This window comes from Poecilia mexicana, unplaced genomic scaffold, assembly GCF_051168715.1.
Source record: "Poecilia mexicana isolate PSO_F unplaced genomic scaffold, ASM5116871v1 scaffold_21, whole genome shotgun sequence".
Taxonomy (NCBI): domain Eukaryota; kingdom Metazoa; phylum Chordata; class Actinopteri; order Cyprinodontiformes; family Poeciliidae; genus Poecilia; species Poecilia mexicana.
Genome location: NW_028263390.1, coordinates 13,233,968 through 13,254,942, shown reverse-complemented (window position 1 = coordinate 13,254,942; position 20,975 = coordinate 13,233,968). Strand labels below are relative to the sequence as shown.

General features: G+C 38.8%; 2 protein-coding genes and 1 long non-coding RNA gene across 5 annotated transcripts; 2 read left to right on the top strand and 1 right to left on the bottom strand.

Moving 5' to 3' along the window:
• Positions 1-1,714: 1,714 nt before the first annotated feature.
• On the bottom strand, positions 1,715-4,726 carry LOC106903882 (uncharacterized). Its single transcript, XR_001414778.2, has 2 exons — positions 4,542-4,726; positions 1,715-3,583 (listed from the first exon to the last, which is right to left on the bottom strand). It is a non-coding gene; the product is annotated as an uncharacterized LOC106903882 (long non-coding RNA).
• Positions 4,727-5,665: 939 nt separating this feature from the next.
• cmtr1 (cap methyltransferase 1) lies at positions 5,666-15,440 on the top strand. 3 transcript variants are annotated; one of them, XM_088002288.1, is made up of 24 exons: positions 5,666-6,397; positions 7,311-7,412; positions 7,663-7,823; positions 7,962-8,120; positions 8,214-8,306; positions 8,406-8,477; positions 8,771-8,865; positions 9,586-9,658; positions 9,760-9,958; positions 10,065-10,183; positions 10,313-10,415; positions 10,499-10,631; positions 11,738-11,917; positions 12,002-12,058; positions 12,149-12,206; positions 12,405-12,473; positions 12,565-12,696; positions 12,809-12,934; positions 13,024-13,115; positions 13,385-13,453; positions 13,602-13,649; positions 13,783-13,895; positions 13,988-14,096; positions 14,434-15,440. In XM_088002288.1, exons 2-24 carry the CDS (start codon positions 7,316-7,318, stop codon positions 14,567-14,569), a joined length of 2,493 nt encoding a protein of 830 aa, XP_087858414.1. In that variant the 5' UTR covers positions 5,666-6,397; positions 7,311-7,315; the 3' UTR covers positions 14,570-15,440. The 3 variants fall into 3 exon arrangements, with proteins under 3 accessions (XP_087858414.1, XP_087858413.1, XP_014824546.1); XM_088002287.1 differs by having other exon boundaries at positions 5,667-6,154; XM_014969060.2 differs by having other exon boundaries at positions 5,669-6,154; positions 10,313-10,409.
• Positions 15,441-16,180: 740 nt separating this feature from the next.
• Positions 16,181-20,705, top strand: hebp2 (heme binding protein 2). Its single transcript, XM_014969440.2, has 5 exons — positions 16,181-16,292; positions 16,453-16,606; positions 17,747-17,882; positions 18,423-18,603; positions 19,074-20,705. Exons 2-5 carry the CDS (start codon positions 16,532-16,534, stop codon positions 19,258-19,260), a joined length of 579 nt encoding a protein of 192 aa, XP_014824926.2. The 5' UTR covers positions 16,181-16,292; positions 16,453-16,531; the 3' UTR covers positions 19,261-20,705.
• The last annotated feature ends 270 nt before the right edge of the window (positions 20,706-20,975 follow it).

Genomic DNA, 20,975 nt, shown 5'->3' with positions numbered 1-20,975 from the left:
TTGAATAATTCCCCCCCAACTCCCTCTTGAAAAGGATTCTGAAGCAGCAGAACAGAAGAGTTGTCTTGGATCTTATAGGGATACTTGATCCTTGAAAATCTGAAATCGTAGGCTCTGCACAGAGCACGAAAGTGATACATCAGACAAACTCTTGCTTTTCTCTGTGAACAACAATATGACCTGCAGCAGGTTCAATGCTCTTTGACCTAAGCATATTGGTTACATTCTTCTCATTTTTGTTTCAATAAAGACTTTGAATAGCCTGACACTCTGCCAGTGATTTTGTGTGTTATAATATATAATTTAGGTGCAATAAGTAGGAGGGGAATCTTTCCAGACACATAAAATCCACAAAAAAACAAATGCCAACACAACTTCACACTCACTCCTCTTCTGCAGTGAAGACATTCAGCTCTTTGTCATTCCCTGCAAGGTAGAGTAACAAGAGCCTCCTGAATGAGTTGCAGTAGAAACACAAAGGGCCTCTGTTTGTATGTGTTCACACCTGTTAACATGGAGAGAGTGAAGAAAGAAGCTGTCTCTGTCCGGGACTCTTCTCTTACCTGAAGGAGGGAAAGTTGATTAAAAAAAAAAAAGAAAGAAAAGTCTAGCTCTACTTGTGTCTCCACCTGCACAAACCACATGGATCTAATTATGTGTCTGAGCGTCAGCCGAGGAGCAGGTCACAGCCGACATCAGGAACTCGTATGTGCTGCATTCACTCAGTATATTTCCATGCGTTCACCTCTAATCTGTAGGTGGCAGAACTGTAACACTTGACATGCAAGCAAGCGCTCGGCCACAGAGTTTGCCTTTATTTAAAGCAGCTTACGTCCGTAATTGGGTCAGAACTCCACGCCTAAGCCTCCAGCATCAGGTGGCAGCGACTAGCAGCTCTGGAGCTGACTGCCTGGTGAGCAGATCAGCTCACTTAAGCTAAACTATGCTTAATCAGGCTTCTATTTAGAAACAAACACATTTCCAAGGGGTCGCAAGAGGTCAGGTGGGGGGGGGGAGGGGAGGACGCCCAACTCCAGCTCCAGTCCTGAATAGTCACTATCCTGCATATTTTAGATACATTCTTGCTTCAGCACACCTGAATTAAGTCATCATATCAGTCATCCAGCTCTGCAGAGGCCTTTTAACGAGCTACTCGTTTGAGACAAGTGAGTTGGAAAAGGGATGCTTCCAAAAGTTGCAGGGTGGTATAGCTCGATTACTGAAGCTGGCGCCCACTGCTCTATGTTTTTTTTCTGAATGCGATATTATACATTATATTTAGCAGAAAATTGTCTTTTTTATGTCTGTAATTGGGTCAGACTCAATTACAGATGTGATTTATTGTTACATCACACTGACTACATTTTGCAGTACTCTTCAAATTGATATTATCTATACATCAAATAAATTAGAAAGACACACTCTTGATATTATAGATTCATATTCTATACTGACTTTTAAACTTGGGCAAAAATAATTTTCTATTTCTAAAATTATAATATATAATAGTCCCCCTTTTTAAACATGTTTGTTTTATCTGTTTACTTTCATTTTTGTCAAGTCTTCACACTAGTCGAGACAAATTATACACGTGCCGCATGCTGACATCTAGTGGACACAGCAGGTACTGCTGCCTTCTTTCATGTAAGTTTTTAGCAAACTAGTAAATAGGCCAATGTCTAGATGTCACAGAAAACACAAGTCACACCTTAACTGAAGTTTTTTAATGATTTATTGAAACATAAACAATTGTGCACAATGTTTATTAAGGTGCTTTGTTGTGCATCGGGTCCATAAGGGCAAACCGACAGGCCATTCTGAAAAATATTTTTTTTTTTAAATGTACTTTATTTACTGCACAGATTTCAGTAAACTTGCGATAAGTCTTATATTGGCTGTAGGAAGCATAAGCACTGTCATTTAAATCTCTTAGTGCAACAGTTTTGTTTTCAATATATGTAGCGAAGGCATTATATGCCTTCATACCACAATCCTGCATCAAATACGTTACTGCATTATCAAATACAACTTCTTTTTTTTTTAAATCACACAGTGTCCCTATAAATATACTACTTCCTTACACTTTTTTCCTCTCATGTCTCAGTTGTAAGCTGGTCTTAAGATTGTTTATATCTAAAGAAGATCTTTAGGGATCACCCTACTTATCATAACCTGTTAATATGCTACATTTTCTTTTACAGTCATGCTATTGGCATAACCTTCTCATTGCTTTTGCAAAGAGGTTTCAATATGATCATCATTACAATTACAGTCTAACTGCTCCTATTTACATTCATTGTGCTGTCAAAGTTCATTTTCTCCATTAAAAATCGCATCAAGCACAAACAAGTACACAGCCACAAAAAGGTACATTTTTTTGTTAAGAGACCTCCAACGGTCATTCATCTACATTCAGATTACGATATTTGGAGTGCAACCGAGAGAGATCCATGCGGATTCACCTGTTGACCCAAGGTGGCATCCAGGATGGCTGTCCTGGTTTCTCTGCTCGTCAACAACAAATGAGCCCGGCTGGTTGTCTCCAGGTCCACCTTACAGAATAAGCAGGAAGGACTCAATGTCCTGCACTACTAATCTCAGTTAGTGTTCAAGAAACACATGCATGGCTACTTATACAGGTAACGTTCACAGATAAGTGTAAGAGTACATATTTGTTAGCTTTCTAAAATTTTGACCTGAGTAGATTTTTTTCTCTCTCTCTTCTGAGATTTTGTTATGAGTCTTCACAGAATGGTGATTCTCTGACAGGATGTCTTTGGATAAGCATCACGACTAATGTTTTCCTTTTCTTTTTTTTTCTTTTTTTTTGCAAAATTGCGACTTCTAACTGAATAATCCCATGATAAGGCACGGGAAAACGGGAGAGCTGAGGACCGTGATCCAAGTGCAACATGAGCCAAGTTCCAAAGAAACATCATTAGCTGCCTTTCCTTTTGTCTGTGCATCTTTAACATTCAACAAAAAAAAAAATACTCTGCTGTGCAGAAGAAATAAAGGTACCTCTTATTGGGACCCATTTAAACAAAACTGTAAGGCAACACGCTTGTCAGTCCAAACACAACAAAATAATAATACTAAATTGTTAGAACTTCGGTAAATGTTGAACCTGAATCAGAAAACGGGAAACCGCAAACAGCAACATAAATATACAATGAGTAAGTTTGCAGTTGTTGATATTTTTGGGAAATAATCATGTTTAATTTCATAAAACCTGTGACTCAAAGACTGAAGATTGGAATGAAAACTGCCAAATGGTAGAATACTTCTGTCATCAGTATCTCTAAAGATTTTGTCTGGTTTTTTCAAAATCCAGAAAACTACCGTCACAAGGAAAATACTTTCTAAATAACCCACATGAATATATATGCATATATATACAAAAAAAAACTTGGTGTCTCCTCCATCTCTTTCATCTGAAGAGGTGAGTGGACGGCTTGCAGTGGAGTGTGAGCTGGCGGGAGCTGTAGCCGGACAAACCCACACCAATCAGACCCATCAGGAGGGCCAGGCGTGGCGTGGCAGTGCTCTCCCGGCTCTGCAGCACCGTCTGGGCTGCCTGGGTCTAGAAAAAAAAAAACAGTATAGGAGTATAAGAGCTATCCATCTCCACGAATTTGCAGCTATGTCTTTTCTGCCACTGGCAAAAGAACAATCTGAAAAATGTGACCCTTCAAGATTAGTCTAATTCCAGTATTGGTCTTTTCCAATGTCTGTTTGACTTTGTTTCTTTGAAAATGGAAGATGTTTTGCAAGTTTTTGTAAGTTATTTCTGAAGCTTGAGCAGATACAGGACACCAAAAAGCATTCCTGATTGTATTATTTTTTTAATGTAAAAATGCTTGCTCTAAAAGCTAAATTCAAACCACCTACATCTTTTTGAATCTCATCAGAACATACAACAAATACTTCAGTTCATTCATCCTCACTTATGTTTGATTCTGCATCAAACTTCAGAACAACATCTCAGCAACACAAAAAATAAACCGACGCTCCAATCTTTTAAATGTACATTTACATTAGAGTTCTAAGGTTCATCTGCATGTGTCTGAAATAACAATCAGGACAAATGGCTTTGATGCAACTGCAACAGAGATCCAATTAGAGGGTATTTGCCCGACCTGAAGACAACTTCAAATCAAATCCATTTAAAGACAGGCTACTGTGGTTCTCTATCCTAATCCTGCCATGACTCAGACAAATGTAAGCTCTTTGGAAATCAGGGTTGTTGTTAGAAAGAAATTTCTAAAAGACGCTATGTCTATTACCAAAATTTTTATTTTTAGTTGAAAAAAATTGACTTTAAATATGCATAAGGTGCATAGTAACACAATACTGTGCAGCATAATTTATTCACAGCCACATAATTCTTCATTCAAAACAATCAAAAGATATGCAACTCCTGGACTCAGCGCAGGCTTTGTTGGAATTTCCATCCCTGATTTGCCACTGAGCCACAGCGAAGTCTAAAGCGATCTGAAATCCATCCACACAAGAAGAGCATCTGAAAGCATCACACAAACCTGCAGATATCTGATATATCCAGGGGTCAGGCGAGGGATGCGAAAAAACATTCTTGCTCCCTTTGGTGCTTTACAGTTGAGGCCACAAAACTCCTCTGCAACTTGCCCTCAGGAGCTGCTGCGGGGCAACTGTATCCCACTGTGTCTTTGCGTGGAGGCAACAACAGCTCTCCCCGGTGTCTGCAGGCAAGAACACTTCGATCAGATGATCTGCTCTAGGGAAATCCAGTCCCTACAGGTTGTATATAAACCTTGGCTGTATTGTCATTGCGTAAGCTGGAAGGTTTGTGCGTATCGTTGTGTGTGTGTGTGTGTGTGTATTTGTGTCACTGATGGATTAGCAGATCCACTGGCGACACAGTGGATTATTATACCTGGGATAGATGTTCCAAGTCTTTTGTCCACCAATTAAGAGCAGGGAAATATACACTAACATACAACAAAGGATAACAAAGCTCCACTTCAGTGACGTCTACTGGGACACTGCTAAGTAGTTTTAGCAATTAAGAACAATTAAAGTTTGTTCCCATTCTGAAAGTGGTACAGAGGAATCTGGCACAGCTGTCTGAAACAACATTTTCTACTCCTATTCATCATCTGTGATGGCAGAAGTCCACCAGTCACTTCAGACAGATGAAAATAAACACAAACATAAATGTTGAGGAAGTTTTTTTTTTAATCAAAACAAACACTCATAATATAACAGACAAAATAGAGTTCTTTGTGCAGAAATTTGTTTTTGAAAAAATTCAGTTTTTGCAGCCTCTAACAAGTTACTATTATTATTATAACTACTACTTTATTTTAGAATTGTTCTGTATTTAGGCCCATCCATCTACCCATTTATCCTGATTAATACTGATTGCTGTCCTTCCTGAAGAAAGCAAGGACAGCATCATATTGTCAGCATGATGCTGACAACACTATTTTATGTGGGGGATACTGTGATTATGGTGGTTTAAAATGTTAGATTTTTGCCACATATAGCACTTCTGCTTGTACTTATTTCCTCCACTTTAAAAATTACAGTCATATTACATTCAAATTTTATTGAAAGTTTAATTTATTTCAATAACTCGATTCAATTAGTTTCTCAAATAGTTTCCCAAATACAAGTCTTATGAATATTTTTGAAAGGCAATTTGTAATTTTCAATGTAAAAAATAAACAAGTTGCAGTTTAAAATGATTCTTAAGACCCAAACATTACAAATACGTATCATAAAAAACTACAAGGAAAGAAACTAAAGTATTTTAAACACGTTTTGTATCCAAGCAGTATTTTAAAACCACTGTAAATATTTTGCCACATCATACGAGCATTTAGCCTTGTTTCACTACTTACGGCTGAGAAGTAATCTAAGGAAGAGAAAATTTAAAATTATAAACACGCTGTAAGAACAAAACACCTCAGTTAAAAAAAACAACAAAAAAAACTCCATGCTGTTGTGTTGGGAGCCTCTCGGAAGTTACGTCATCTCTATGCGTCCGTCTGAGAAGAAGGACGCTCTGTTTACGGAGAGCGGGCTAATGTTAACTTCAGAAACTGCTTTTTTGGCACATTTTTCTATCAAAATAAAATTCTTACTCGAACGTTTTGAAACATTTATGACAGTAAGTCCCAGTCGGTGTTATTTCCCCTCAGAAGAGTGAGGCTTTTCCCCCTCCGAGCTGGTAAAACAAAAAATAGTTGGCTAACATTGCACGCTAACGGCTAATGCTGCGTAGTTTCATTTCATTGAAAACAGACTGCAGTAGCCCGCTACATTTGTTTACGCCTGTTGGTGTTTTCTACAAAAACATATCTCGGAGACTGACATGGGCCTGTACTCAATACATTTACCACATAATCGATAGGTAATGGTTTGACTGTTGTTTGTTTGTGTGCAGTTCCTGGCAGGGATGTTGAAGTTGTTGAATTGGAGGGAGAAGGGGGATTTTATTCCTTGTTTAGCTGCAATTAAGTAACACAAACAGCCTTAAAAATTTGAAACTAAAATTTACTATTAAAGTATCATATATTCTGTGCTTGCAATTATTGAAAAAATATTAGACACATGCTGTTCCTTTTTAAATTATATTTATTTAACTATTTTCATCCTGGAAAATAAATAGTACATCCTTTTTGCTCAAACATAGCAGATAATTAGGCTTAAAATATGACCTTGCTTTCATGAAAACTCAAAAATATCCATAAAAATGTGTTATGTGAATTCTTTACATTTAAAAAATAAAACATGAATAAAAAATTCCTGTGTATGTTAGGATAGTCACAAGTCAGATCTAATCAAGGGGAAATTAGTTAATTCCAATTGCTGGCCAATAAATTGGTGCATCTCCATTTCACTCTGCATTAGAACGACAGTCCCCAGTTGTGTCTCCCCATATTTACACACTCAATCTCCTCACTGTGATGTCAATAGTAACATGGAAAATGGAGCAAGAAATTATATAATTTTACATACTACAAGTTTATTATGAGCGAAGTGTTTGGTTTCTGTTTCAGTTATGTCTGTCTTGTTGTGTTTGTATTCAAAATTTCAATCGATTATTTATACTCATCCATAATTTCGCAAAGTGAAACGGATTAAAACGTCCACTCACAATTGTTCGTTGTTGGCCTGGTGATTATATGCTGCAGTTGTAATCCCATTACAGAACTTTTTTCTCTCTTTTTTTTCTTTTTTTTTTAGCAGTGATTCTTGGTTGAAATCACATTGACTTGAAACAGTTTTTGTTTTCACCATTGATCTTCTGTTTTGTTTTTTAGCTATAATGAAAAGAAGAGCAGATGCAGCATATTCACCTCTGCAGGGGACGAAGAGGCGGCTCGAAGAAAGCAGCTCAGATGAAGAGTCATTGTCTAGACAAGGTAAGTAAATTTATCTTCACCATTAACGAACAAAATGCGTTGGCAGTTTAAAAGAATTAAGTAAGTGCTCTTTGTGTGCTAACCGGACTAACATCATGTGCTTTTTGCACGTTTTCAGTATGGATTTGATGAGCTAAATTTGCCCTAAATCTGTCAATTCCAGATGTTTTTAAACAAAAAGTGATAATATCCTAAACCTCATAGACTGACACACACGTATTGTTCTATTTGTACGTGTCTTCTTGTCCAGACTCGAGCCAAAATGACTCCCTCAGTGACCAGGAGGATCACAGGCCGAGCTTCTCCATGCCGTCCATATCGACATCCTCCTTTGATGCCCAAGACAACGACGACTCCGCTCAGAACTCCTCGAAGTTCTCCATGTACAACAGCGTGTCGCAGAAGCTCATGGTGATCAAATCAAAACCTCATCTTATATGTCTAGATATTTTGAGATTTCTGAAATCTCACTACTTTGTAGTCAGATTGTTCAGAAGAGTGATTAAATGCTGTGTTTTAATAACGTTTCTATCATGTCCTCTTCCACAGGCAAAAATGGGCTTTAGAGAAGGAGAGGGTCTGGGTAAGTTCAGCCAGGGGCGCAAAGAGATCGTGGAGGCTTCCACCCAGCGTGGAAGGAGGGGCCTGGGGCTCACGCTGCAGGGTTTCCAGGGAGAACTCAATGTTGACTGGCGGGATGAACCAGAGGTCAGCAAAACCAGTGGTCACCTTTTGTTGTTTTCACCACTTTTTCTTTAGACATGTTTTATTGGAACAAAGATCTCAACTTTGTCCTCACAGCCCAGTGCAACTGAGAAAGTCGACTGGTTTCCAGAATGCACCACAGAGACCCCAGATGCAGATGAGCTGAGGGACTGGTTGGTTCTGGGACCGGTAATTTATCAACTTTGACACTTTTATTCTTGTTTTTTTTGTTGTTTTTTTTTTTTTTTGCTTTATTTAAATTTAAGTCTTTGTTTTGTCTCCTGGCAGAGAAAACTAAAGATTGAGGATGAAACAGAGTTTTGTACAGAAGATCTTCTTCACACGCTTCTACGCTGCAAGGTGATATTGAAAATACCAGTTGTTTATTATGTCTGATGTAATATCAGAACTGAAGGAAATAAAAGCAGATTGACTAATTATGGGATACCCAGGTACTAAACTCAAAGAGACGTTTTGTCCTGATAATTTATGTGTATTTCATCTACAAAGAACATTTCAGTCTTTAAACTTTTCAAGCCTAAGCTGTCTTCAGTAAAAAAATCCCCCCCAAAATGTTCTCTTATGCATTATTGTTAAACTTTCATGGTGTTGGGTTCTTTTATCGTCTTAATCCAAAATGTTGCGGTATGTAGACGGTGTTTGACAATCTGGAGGGCGAGGAGATGAGGAGAGCCCGAACACGCTCGAACCCTTATGAGACGATCAGAGGAGGAATCTTTCTCAACAGGTAAAGGTTTATCACTAGCTGCTCTTTTTTTAACTCTAGATAATGTTAAAATAATATTTTTTTTCTATTTTTGCTCCATTGTATACGTTCAATTTGTCCAACTCCAAATTATAGGGGTTTTTTAGGTTACAAAACATACTTACAAATTAGAATTATCTCATTTGTCATTTAAAAATTATTCATTTAAAAAAGTAGTTAGATTATTTTTTATTTCTAAACATATTAATTTTTACTAATTGCATGACAACTCGGTGAAAGATCAAAGCTGTATGTTCATTAACATTCTCCTTTTTTTTTTCATTTATATTCTCAACTGAACGCAGCATGTGAGAAAATACAGAGTGAAAGTGTAAAAGCCGGGCAGATAGATAATTGCCATCTATAAATACCACATGGTAGAAACCTTTAAGATGTGTCAAGTATGGAAAGTCTCCTTAAGAGATTTTGACAGTAGGATAAATCTGCTGATTTACGTTTTCTCTAAAAGAAAAATAAACCATTCTGAGCCCAAAAAAACACATCTACAACAGCTGTAGCCACTATGACAGATCCAAATGCCTTGAAAGCAAAAACTAAATGTAATAACTTTCATTCCCTTTAGTAATTAACCAGTTATTCCACAATTACAATTTTAATGGCATAAAAATATTGAAAAGCAAGGAATTGTGTGTTTAAAAATGTTCCCGCTTTGTCATCTCGTCACGCTTTCTCTGTATTTAGAGCAGCCATGAAAATGGCCAACATCGATCACTGCTTTGACTACATGTTCACCAATCCAAAAGATTCTCAAGGGGTGAGCGTATAACGCCTAATACACGCGGCCTTGAACTTCTGGTTACAAAACGCAGACCCACATAAGCACATCGATCAAATAAAAACTCTCGTATTGTGTAGAAATCCCTGGTGAAGGACCGCGAGGGCGAGCTTCTGTACTTTGGCGACGTCTGTGCCGGGCCCGGCGGCTTTTCAGAGTACATCCTGTGGAGGAAACGTTGGCACGCTAAAGGCTTCGGGATGACGCTGAGAGGGCCGTGCGATTTCAAACTGGAGGATTTCTACGCCGCGCCCAGCGAGTTGTTTGAGCCTTACTACGGTGTGTTGATAAAACCGTCACGTCTCGGAGGGCAGAAGAGAGGCGTCTTATATTCGAGATCATAAATGATTCAGTGGAAGCTTGACCTGTGCCATGTGCGTCTCAGGTGAGGGTGGAGTGGACGGGGATGGTGACATTACTCTGCCTGAAAACGTGACCGCATTTCGTAACTTTGTCATGGAGAACACGGACAGAAGAGGGCTGCATTTCCTCATGGCAGACGGGGTAAGACGACTTCTAAGCAATAACCGCCTGAGGTTTTTTTCCTCACGTTTCAGAAACATGACGGTAAGCCCGGTGCTTTCAGTGGAGTCAGCTGGCGATCGGTTTTGATGTGATTTCTGGCATTGGTAGGGTTTCTCTGTGGAGGGCCAGGAGAACATCCAGGAGATTCTCACCAAGCAGCTGCTGCTCTGTCAATTCCTCACGGCCCTCTCCACTCTCAGGACAGGTACAAGTGCGTGTAAATGTTTTCCGAAAACTCAACAAAATAGTGGAGCTCTCTCTAAATAAATCTATTATTTTTCTTTTTCCTTCCAGGTGGACATTTTGTATGTAAAACCTTTGACCTCTTCACTCCTTTCAGCGTGGGTTTGGTGTACCTGCTCTACCTCTGCTTCGACAGGATCTCACTCTTCAAACCCGTCACCAGCAGGCCAGCCAACTCTGAGAGGTGGGCTCAGTGACAAAATGATCCAGACGAGTTTATTTGTGACGAACTCAGGAATGAGGCATCTAGATTGCTCATACCTGAGAAGTATTTAGGCCTCATGATAAATTATCTCCGTATAGATCAGTAACCGGGTTTCAAAGTCGGGTTTTTATGGTTATAACAACTTAAGATCCGCTGAGGTGTTTTTCTTCTTCCTGCTGTTGGCCTGGAATCACGCAGCAGCATTTTGGATGAACTGCAGCTGTCTGATTGATCTTTTTTTTTATTCATTGACACCATTATGTACTTTGGTTTTAACCCCACTGAGTGTAGTTCGGTGCTAATTTATGGGACAAAAACCAATGACTACAGCTTTTACTTAAATAAGCTGCACACTCCAGAGGTTTTATGGTCAAAGTAATAGTGGTTTTAGAGCATTTGAAGTGTTGTAAACCTTTGCCATATACAGTAGCTTTGAACATCGACCTTATAAAGGTTTTACGAGATCTAGAGGTGATTTACGGCTGGTTTTGTCACCACTGCTTGGGTTTTTTTTTTTTATTTAATACTTAATGTAATAGAATTACAGAATTCTATTTATCTCTTTATACTTTTCTGTTTCCTGTTATAATAGCAGTTGGCCTAATTATTAGTCACCATTGTACTGCAGCTCAATTGAAATTTTGAATTTAGAAATGCTTTTAATTATAAGTCTGAGCCACAAGTGCTGGCCACATTGTTTAAAGCACTATTCCCAGCTTGAGTTGTTAGAAATGTCCAGTATAAATAATTTTGACCTTGAGTCATCAGTACTTTCTAGTTCTTTCAATGTTATGCTAAAAACTATAAATTATCACTTTTGTCTCGTTTTTATATATCCAAAAAATTCACCATCTCTCAGGTATGCATGATTTAAACTAGTCCAGTTAGATTCCATCAATAACCTCCTTGTCGTCTGTCGCTGCCAGTTCTGTCTGCAAGATTGACCTAAAACTAAGATTAATTAACTAAATTAGTCAATCTATTTTTGTTTTTGTTTTGTTTTTTTTGCTTTTGGTCAGATATTTGTGGTACAGTTTCCTCCTTTAAGTAAAGAAGCTACTGTCTTGTCTCCGTGTGACGTTCAGGTACATCGTGTGCCGCGGTCTGAAACCGGGTTCGGATGCAGTCAGAGAGTACATGTTCAGAGTCAACCTGAAACTGAACCAGCTCAGGAACAGGGACACCGATGTTACAGAGGTGGTTCCACTGAGCATCATAAAGGACGACACAGACTTCTACCAGTTCATGGTCAACTCCAACGAGAGGTAGGGACGCCGTTTTCAACGTGTTTTACCAGCTGCTTGTTTAACAACATTCCTGACAAAGACTGAATACTGCTGTGACTTCAGCCTCTGTGCAGTCCAGATCAAGGCCTTGGCGAAGATCCACGCTTACGTCATGGACCCGTAAGCAAACACAACTGGGTGCAATATTTGTGTTAACTCATAATCAGATGACTGTCATGTCTGACGGCGACTGTGTTGCCATATTTAAAGGGCGCTCTCGGAGCCGAGACAAGCCGACATCAGGAAGGAGTGCTTAAAGCTTTGGGGGGTGAGTGGAGAAACTGTAAACTCTAAGATTGACTGTATTTTGAACACCTTCGTTTCCAGAGAGAATTTTAAAAAAGTAGACATCAATATGTATAAATTTCTTTTGAAAGAGCTGAATACTTAATTTTCCTATTTTTTTATTTTCCACATAATTGTTGTTTTATACTGTCACTTATGGTTAACTGGTTTCTGATTCCAGGTACCAGACAAAGCCAGAGTCGCTCCTTCTTCCTCCGACCCAAAAAACAAATTCTATGAGCTGACAAAGGTTTGACATGAAAGATATGGACATATTTGTATCTCGAAAAAGATCAAATGTTGTGTTTAAAGTGATTTTTCTTTCCTCTGTTCTGCCTCAGAACTCAGATGTCGATGCGTTCCAGAGTAAGATAACTCCTCTGGACTCCAAGACGCTCAGTAAGCTGCGACAAATTTTTGACTACAGGTGCATCGTGGGAGGCGGAGAGCAGATCTTCCTGCTTGCGCTGGGGGTAGGTCTGAAGGGACAGGGTTTCTGGTATAATTTATTTATATCTAGAGCACTAGCAGAGTGCTAATTATGTGCTTTCTTTAAAACTCATTCTCTGCTATCTGACTGTGTAGAAGTCTCAGATATACACGTGGGATGGGAAAATGCCCCTGCGCTGGAAGAAAATTGAAAATTTCAAGCTGGAGCTGCCAAGGGAAACACTCCTTAGCGTGGAGATTGTTCAAGAACTGAAAGGGGAGGTGAGAACCGGGCCGAATCTTAATGTTTATAAAGACAAAACAAGTGGAGAAAAAAGAATCAAATGTAACACCATCTGTCTGGTTCTCAGGGTAAAGCTCAGCGCAGAATCAGTGCTGTCCATGTAATGGATGCACTGATTCTTAATGGCACTGATGTAAGAGATCAGCACTTCAACCAGCGGTAAGATGTCGGCTCTGTTACAAAGTCATCTGGATTTATCTTTAAAACACGTTATTTTGTTTGTTTTGGATTCACTCAAAGCATTTTTAGGAATCGGAACGTTTCTCTTGTTGGGAACATCCATGTGTGTTTTTGGCCCCTCAAGTGATATCTGTGCTGCAGACATCAATCGCAACTTAAAAAAAAAAAAAAACTGTGAAAAGAGCTGAGAGATGTTACTGTTGGCCACAATTTTCTTGTTTATGCTTTGTGGTTTTTAAAATGTGCAGAATCCAGATGGCTGAGAAGTTTGTGAAGGCGGTGGCAAAACCCAGCAGAACGGACATGAACCCGATCAGGTGACGACCGAACCAAATTCAGCCATTTTTACCACTTCTTTCACTTTTCACTGGAAAACATTACACTTAAATTACGAGTATATTATATTTTATTGTCAAAATTCATCTCAAATTTGAAAGCTTGAAATGCTTTTTTCCTCCCAACCAGAGTCAAGGAAGTTTACAGACTGGAGGAAATGGAGAAAATCTTTGTCAGGTAAAAAATTGATCTCCCATTGGCAACCTGTAGTTATAGGGTTTCTCTGTTTTCTTTAAGACCAGTGCTATTTTAGTTGTTTTCATAATAACTTGTCTCCAATGATGCAAATTGATCTCTTTTTCTTCCTCAGACTAGAGATGAAGATGACCAAGAGTTCAGGAGGCGTCCCTCGTCTGTCCTACACCGGCAGAGATGACCGGCACTTCCTTCCCACAGGCCTCTATATCATTAAAACTGTCAATGGTGAGTATTTGTGCTTTTCAATGTCTAGCAGTGGATGTGTTAAAATATAAAAATAAAAGCAAAACTCAGTTTTTCTTCCTGTCGCCCTTCAGAGCCATGGACGATGGCATACAGCAAAAACTCAAACAAGAAGTTTTTCTATAACAAGTTAACCAAGGAATCGACTTATGATATGCCACCAAATGCTGCTGCTCCTTTCCGGTATGTATACGCCTTTCTGTTCAGTCCTACGATACATCGCAAAAGTATCAATACCCTGTTAAGACGAAGGGGTGTGAAGTGTTAAAAGCTTTAACTGGCGATGATAGACCAACAGAAAGTAATGTGGAAGGAAAACATTGTTCCCAGAGTGGAGCTTTGCAGTCCACATTGTTATTTGTGATAAACTTTGAAAACCAAGTGTTGTTTTCCTTCCGCTTATAACTTTGCACAACTTTTTGGTGGTCAACTACATAGAATCCTAATCAAAGACAGTAAGTAAATAAATGTAAGAAAAGTTGATCATCTCTGAAATATCTGGTTTGTTTTAATTCTTCAGTGTCTGTCACTCTGAGCGACTCTTCTGGGCCTGGGTGGAAGGGGTCATCGTCCACGATTCCCAGACCCGAACGGACCCAGAGAAACTGTCCAAAGATGAGTTTTTAACCTTCATCCATCAACATCACCAGTACTGAGCAAAGTAATGAACCTTCAAGAGCTTCGTCAGCTGCAGACCGTCCTCTGAGGCACAAAGTGATGGAGCGCCTCGGAAAAGGCCGTGTGATCCATTGATCATTATTTATTTGACAATAAAAGGACAAAAAAGTCTTCAGATTATAAAACGTTTTTTTATGTGGCCACTCAACTCATTGTTCATTCATTAAACTGCTTTAAGACCACTATCAAGCTCCTTGCTTTGATGACTTTCAGGGAAGTTTTTTTTAACTGAAGGTATGAATTATTGGCTGTCCTTTGAACCAGTTTGCTTCCTCAATGTTTCCTCCGCCCTCAGTGAACTACACTGAATCATACTGCCTTACACCACAATATGGAGACAATGAAAACGATGCTGTTGTTTTTACCATGCCTTGATCTCTCCTGTGCATCTGTGTTTTCTCAACTTCTTGATAGGTGATATACTTTGCTGTGCTTTCATACATCACTTTATCAATGACAGATGGGATTTTAATGGTTAAACTATGCATCAGTGTCTGTATGGTCAGTGTAGCCTTCTTTAAAACTTAAATACAAGTTCAACTTGTAACGCCATGACTCATTTTCTTCACAGAAGATGAAGCTGGATACTAAAACCAGCCGCAGCTCTGCTTTTTCCTCACTTTTTCCCAGCCTGGTTGTAGCAGCTCACTGTGTGTGACCTAAAACTCTGTTTTTAAGTTTGACTTCCTTCGCTTTTTGTGCCTGACAATTGTTGTAAATGCTGCAATGTACTTATTTTTCTGTTGAGTGAAATCTCAAGTTGTTGGATGTAAATACTAAAGTTAGTGAATAAAGGGAAGACACTGTTACCACACTTTGGTGAAACTAGATTAAAGTCAGATAATCAAAGATATTTTAGAGCTTCATTTTTACCTGTTTTGCCCTCCATAACTTATGGTGCAATCTATAAATAGGTGTATTTTTTATTGCAGTGAAATAATGGAACATTAATTTTTTTTAATTTTTTTTAATTTTTTTATTTTTTTGAAAAATCCAACTATTAATTTAATATTTTTATTCACTGGGGTAAATAAAGACCACACTAGGAAATAATTTCAATGAAAAACTTTACAATGCTAATGTATCAAACAGAAGTAGCAGGAGTAGAGCATTGTTTAAAATGTATACTATTTTTTTAAAGGGCCAAAATGTGTGTGGAACATTTAGCGATCCATCGCTTTTTGTCTCTTGGGTATAAATGTTTTGTTTCATAATACCCAAATTCTGTCGCTCTTCTGAATGGGTCAATAATATCCGTAATAATAATAATAATGCTGAAGGCAAGACAACAGGCCATTTAAGTAACTAAAAGAAAATTTGATGCTAGCATGAAATTGCTCCATATTGACAGTGACATATCCAATAAAAAGTGTCTCCACAACAACCTTGTTTAAGGTTTTTGAACACTTCTTTACCATTGTTGGTTGAACTGAATGAAATGTTTTTAAATGTTTTGCACCAAGAAACCATTTTTAAGTAACATAAATCTAAAATGACTGACATTATTTTGAAACCTGCCAAAATCGCCAGTTTTGTAACTCATCCTGTGACTCATTTTGAACATGTAACAATTGGGTCTTTTATTTTGAAGTTTGAGTCACTCAACCAATCAGATGTCAGAGGTCGGTGACAGGAAGCGCTGTTGTGAAACGCAACATTGCTCGTCGCACCGTGGAGAGGATCAAACGCGCTTATCGATAGGTAACTGCTTCATTATTTTTGCAGCAATGTTAGAAATGAAACAGTTGGATGTATCTAAAGTTGGGGATATGAAGGTTGCTTAATGACACTCAAGCTAGAAGTTAAAAACAGGGCGTTGTTGGTGATGATGTAACCTAATTTTGTGCGGTTTCACTCTTAGATCTTCAGCTGTTTCCAGAAGTTTGAAAACTGAAGATTTGAGGATTTTCTCTTATTTGAGGAGAAGCTGCCCGTCAGTCATGCTGAAAGCTCTGGGACAAACTTTTTTCTCCACCGGACTGCAGAGTCCTAAATTCACAGCAGAGGAGCCGAAGGTAAATTATTCTCAGTTGGCTCATAAAACCAGAACTTCAGACCTTTAAATGATCTGTCCTCCCGACTGTCATGGGACCACTTTTCTGGATGATGTCGATGAACTCGGTTCACAGTTACACGATTCAACAGCTGGTCTTATTATCTCTTAACACATTCACTGACTGAACCTCTCAGATAAAAATTAAGGACCATTTTTATCTGGTTCTCAGATAAAATGGTTCTCATTTTCTTTTTCTCCATCCTAACAGGCTTTATTTACTTACTCGCTGTTGGGTAAATATGCACCATGAACATGAAACATTTTGCACTTTGGGGATTTTTTTTTTCTTTTTAATATGTCATTGAGATCTTAATAATACTACAGAGAATTGTTTTTAGTTGAGTAAAACATTTAGATCAAATAGGAATGGTGCTATGTTTTAAACTCAGTTTTACTATTGCAAACATTTTGTTCTATAAAATTAATTTTAGTTTAAAAAAAGTTTTGGTTGAAAAAGGGACTTGAACAACAAAATTGTATCAATATACTATATTTACTATTATGTACAACTTTTATATGCAAAATGTCTGCTTTGTAAACACTGACAGACATACAGTCACTATATTCAGTGTTTACATACAGTGAATATAAAAAGTGTATGCAGCCGTAATGAAATTGCAGTTTTTAGAGATTTCAAACTATCGGCACACCAAAATGACCAAATCTGTTACAACAAAAACAACTTAGAGGAAGAAAAAAAAATTATTTAAACTAATAAAATCCAACTTTCAGTGTTCTTGAGTTCAGCCTGTCATCAATTTTGCTAAATCTGATTAAGCTGCATATAAAGTCTGAGCATTTCTAGACATTTACTCATGTCCGTCCTTTAGCTAAAGCCATCGTTCACATAGAGTTAACAACAAATTAAAAAGGATCTCATTGTTCAAAGGTGACAATCAGGAGAAGTATGTAAAAATGAGATGCCCCCTGAAAGAAGACTGAAGGCTATTATAATTAAATCAAAAACCGCTTTAACAATGTGTATTGTTTTTTAGAGAAGCATTAATGATATTGTGATCATTTGAAAAGAAAATGCATAGCCCAGAAGTGAAAACACCACCAGCCTCAACTCTAATGACTATGGGTCTTTGTTTAACAGGGTCAGGACTATGAGATCCGCACCTACCATCCCACTAGGTGGATGAGCACCACTGTGAGTGGGATGCAGGGTGATGAATGTACGAGCACCGGCTTCCGCAGGCTCTTCCGCTACATTCAGGGCAACAACAAAACCAGTGAGTCCGTGTGAAACTTTGTCACATGAACAGAGAAGAGGGGGCGGGGGGATAAGCCACCATATTTTGTTGTAACTTTGTGCATCCATTGTTGAGAGATGTTTTTTTTTTTTTTCTTATCCAAAGCACTGAACTTTACAGAATATTAGACACTTTATTAGAAAGAACCAGTCAAGTGAAGAAACGTGCAGATAAACTGCAGCTCAAGACAAAGAAGTTGATGAATAAATGCAAGAGAAAGGGCACTTTAGTTCCTGCTCAGCAGTTTGCGGCGGCAGCGCTGCTTTTGTGTGACTCAGCAGTTTGCAGTAGCATTATTGATGATGTTATATATTGTTTGTGTTGTTCTATGCTGAAGTCTGCGTCAGAGGGAGAGTCCTGCCTGTAAACACGGGGTTTAATCTTTTCAATCCACCATCTGGTCAGGGATCGTTTTGCACCAAAGTTTTGATACAAGCAAGCGAACCCGATATCCCCCCAACAAAAGCTCATCGTGTCTCAAACCGGGCACCTGTTGCATGCTTTTTCCTCCCTCTCTAGAGACCAAGGTGGAGATGACGGCACCGGTCTCGTGCCGCGTGGACCCTGGAGCCGGCCCCGCCTGCGAATCTCAGTTTACCGTGTCCTTCTACATCCCAGATGAGCTTCAGGGAAACCCGCCTGAGCCCACCGACCCCGACGTGTTCTTGGAGGACCGGAAAGAGTTCACTGCATACGTCAGGTAACGGACACTGGCAAGAAACCAAAAAACGCAGATGGGATGTCTCCTGTCCTGGTAGCATTGGCAAATAGACTTGTGGGTCTGGTTGCCATGGAGAGTCAGTTGTTGATTTGTAATTAATTGAATTAATGGCATATCTGGTTCTGGTATTTGATTGAACAACATGATGAACATTGCATCATTCACATCAAACCTCCAGTCAAGTTGGCGTTTCTAACCTTTGTAACTCAAACCAGGTTGATGTTGAAAGCACATTACTGCCATCTAGTGGACAGGGATATGCCCAATTACAGCTAATTTGCATGTGAAATACCTTACTTTAGATCTGTTGTACGTGCCAAATATTAAATCACCTCTTTAGCAAAAAAAAAAAAAATAATAATTCAAATAATGTGCATCTTTATTTTTCTTTTAGATATAGTCGCGCAAATATAAAGGGCTTAAATTCTAATTCATGATCCTATTTCCAGGACTTATGGTGGTTTTTCCAATGAGAACATGAAGAGGGAAGAGCTGCTGAAGCTTTTGGAGAGCCTGAAGAGGGACGGCGTCGAATTTGTCGACAAGCCGTACTACACGGCCGGATACGACAGCCCCTTCAAACTGACCAACCGCAGGAACGAGGTGTGGGTCCTCAAGAAAGCAGAGCAGCAGTGAAGTTGCACCTAGCAGCAACTTAACAAACGCTCAGACTAATGTTTGAAAAGCATGAGTCGGTAATTTACCGTTTTAAAGCACTTACTGATGTTGATGACAAGACCAAATACTTGGAAGATGCAGCAGTGATTGGTACTACATGTCCAGCAGGTGGCGCTAACTGGATTAAAAAGTGCCTTGATGTTTTATTTATTTTTTTGTCTTGCATAATCTTTACATAATTTACATGCATAACATAATTTTTGCTTTTGATTGTGAATGTTGTTTTACTGGTTTTAAAGGAGATTTTATTAACTAACAGAACAATTTGTTAACATGTAATGAATATGAAAGGGGCCAGTGTGGTTTTATGAAGCATCTGCTGCTGTTGCTCCATCTGGGAAAAAACAGACCAAAATCTTGTCCCATCTCTCGTTAGGATGCTCAACAACACTTGAAAATGATTTCAAACTTTTCCCATTTTTGCCACACTACAGCAATTTTTATTTTTTGTTTTTTACCAAAAACAGTCTGGCAGCATTTCTGTCCAGCACCCCAGAGTCAATATTTTGTAAAAAAAAAAAAAAAACTTCCTTCTGTTGCAAGTCTTTTATGGTATTTACCTTCCAGTTTTGCCACATTTAATTGGACTCAGATGTAGAAATTGGCCGATTCTAACAAATGAATGAGCTCTGACTGTTTAGCTGTGAACCTCCACCACAATTTGAAGTCCACCCCGCCCAAGACGTTTAACCCCACCTTTCTATCAAAGCTCTCTGCATATAGGCTAAACGCCTCCATGTAGTTTTCACCTGACCAGAACTCCCCCTTCCACATGATTGCTGTGTCCTCTGCATGGCTTGTGCAGACAAAAAAAAGGGACTTTCTTCCTTTCTCTCAACACTCTCCCATAATGGCCAGATTCATTCAGAGCATGCAAATTCTCCCACCTGAGCTGTGAATCTCTTCAGCTCCTCCAGACCTACCAAGGTTCTCTTTTCTTTCCGCTCGGTCTGTTATCTAACGTCTTGATAAATGGAAAATGAACACAGAACTCATATTTCTATACTTTTACATCACTTGGCCCTGCTAGGTGTTTGTCAGTTTGAGAAATCCCAGCTTATCTGGTCTCAGACCTCACCCGCAGCCTCTCCCATCAGATCCATTATGATTAATGACCGAGTCACCATTTCTGGACGCACCGCTGAAAACTCATTGTTTGTCATTTTTCTCTGGAGCTGGTGATGGATGAAGGCATGTAAAGTTAGCAGGTGGTGCTGTGTGGCTCAAACCTGCGACACTTTTAGATTTATAGTGTGTTGCCAATATTTACAGAAAGGCAGTCATAAGCACTAAGATGAGCTTTTCATATGAGTAATTGTGTGATGCAATGTTCTTGATTAATTGCTTCTAATGTGATGTTGAATGTAAAGCGTTTTCATCAGCAATAAAGAGAACTAATCGATGTTCATGTTGTTTTTTTTACTTTTGTTACATTTACCTCCACAATTCATTTGGTGACATTTAACTTGTGATGTGGAAACGTTCTGATTGCCCTCCACACTCCCGGCCATCGTGACCTTTTATCGGCCGGATCAGATCTTCGCCGCTGTTCGTGTTGCCCTCGTCTTCCTAAGCTTCGTCTCTGCTGAATCACTCGTTTTATTTATGGCTGGATTGTTCCCAATATCATGTTCAGACATTCAGCAGAATTTTTTGTTTTTCTCTTTTAGAAC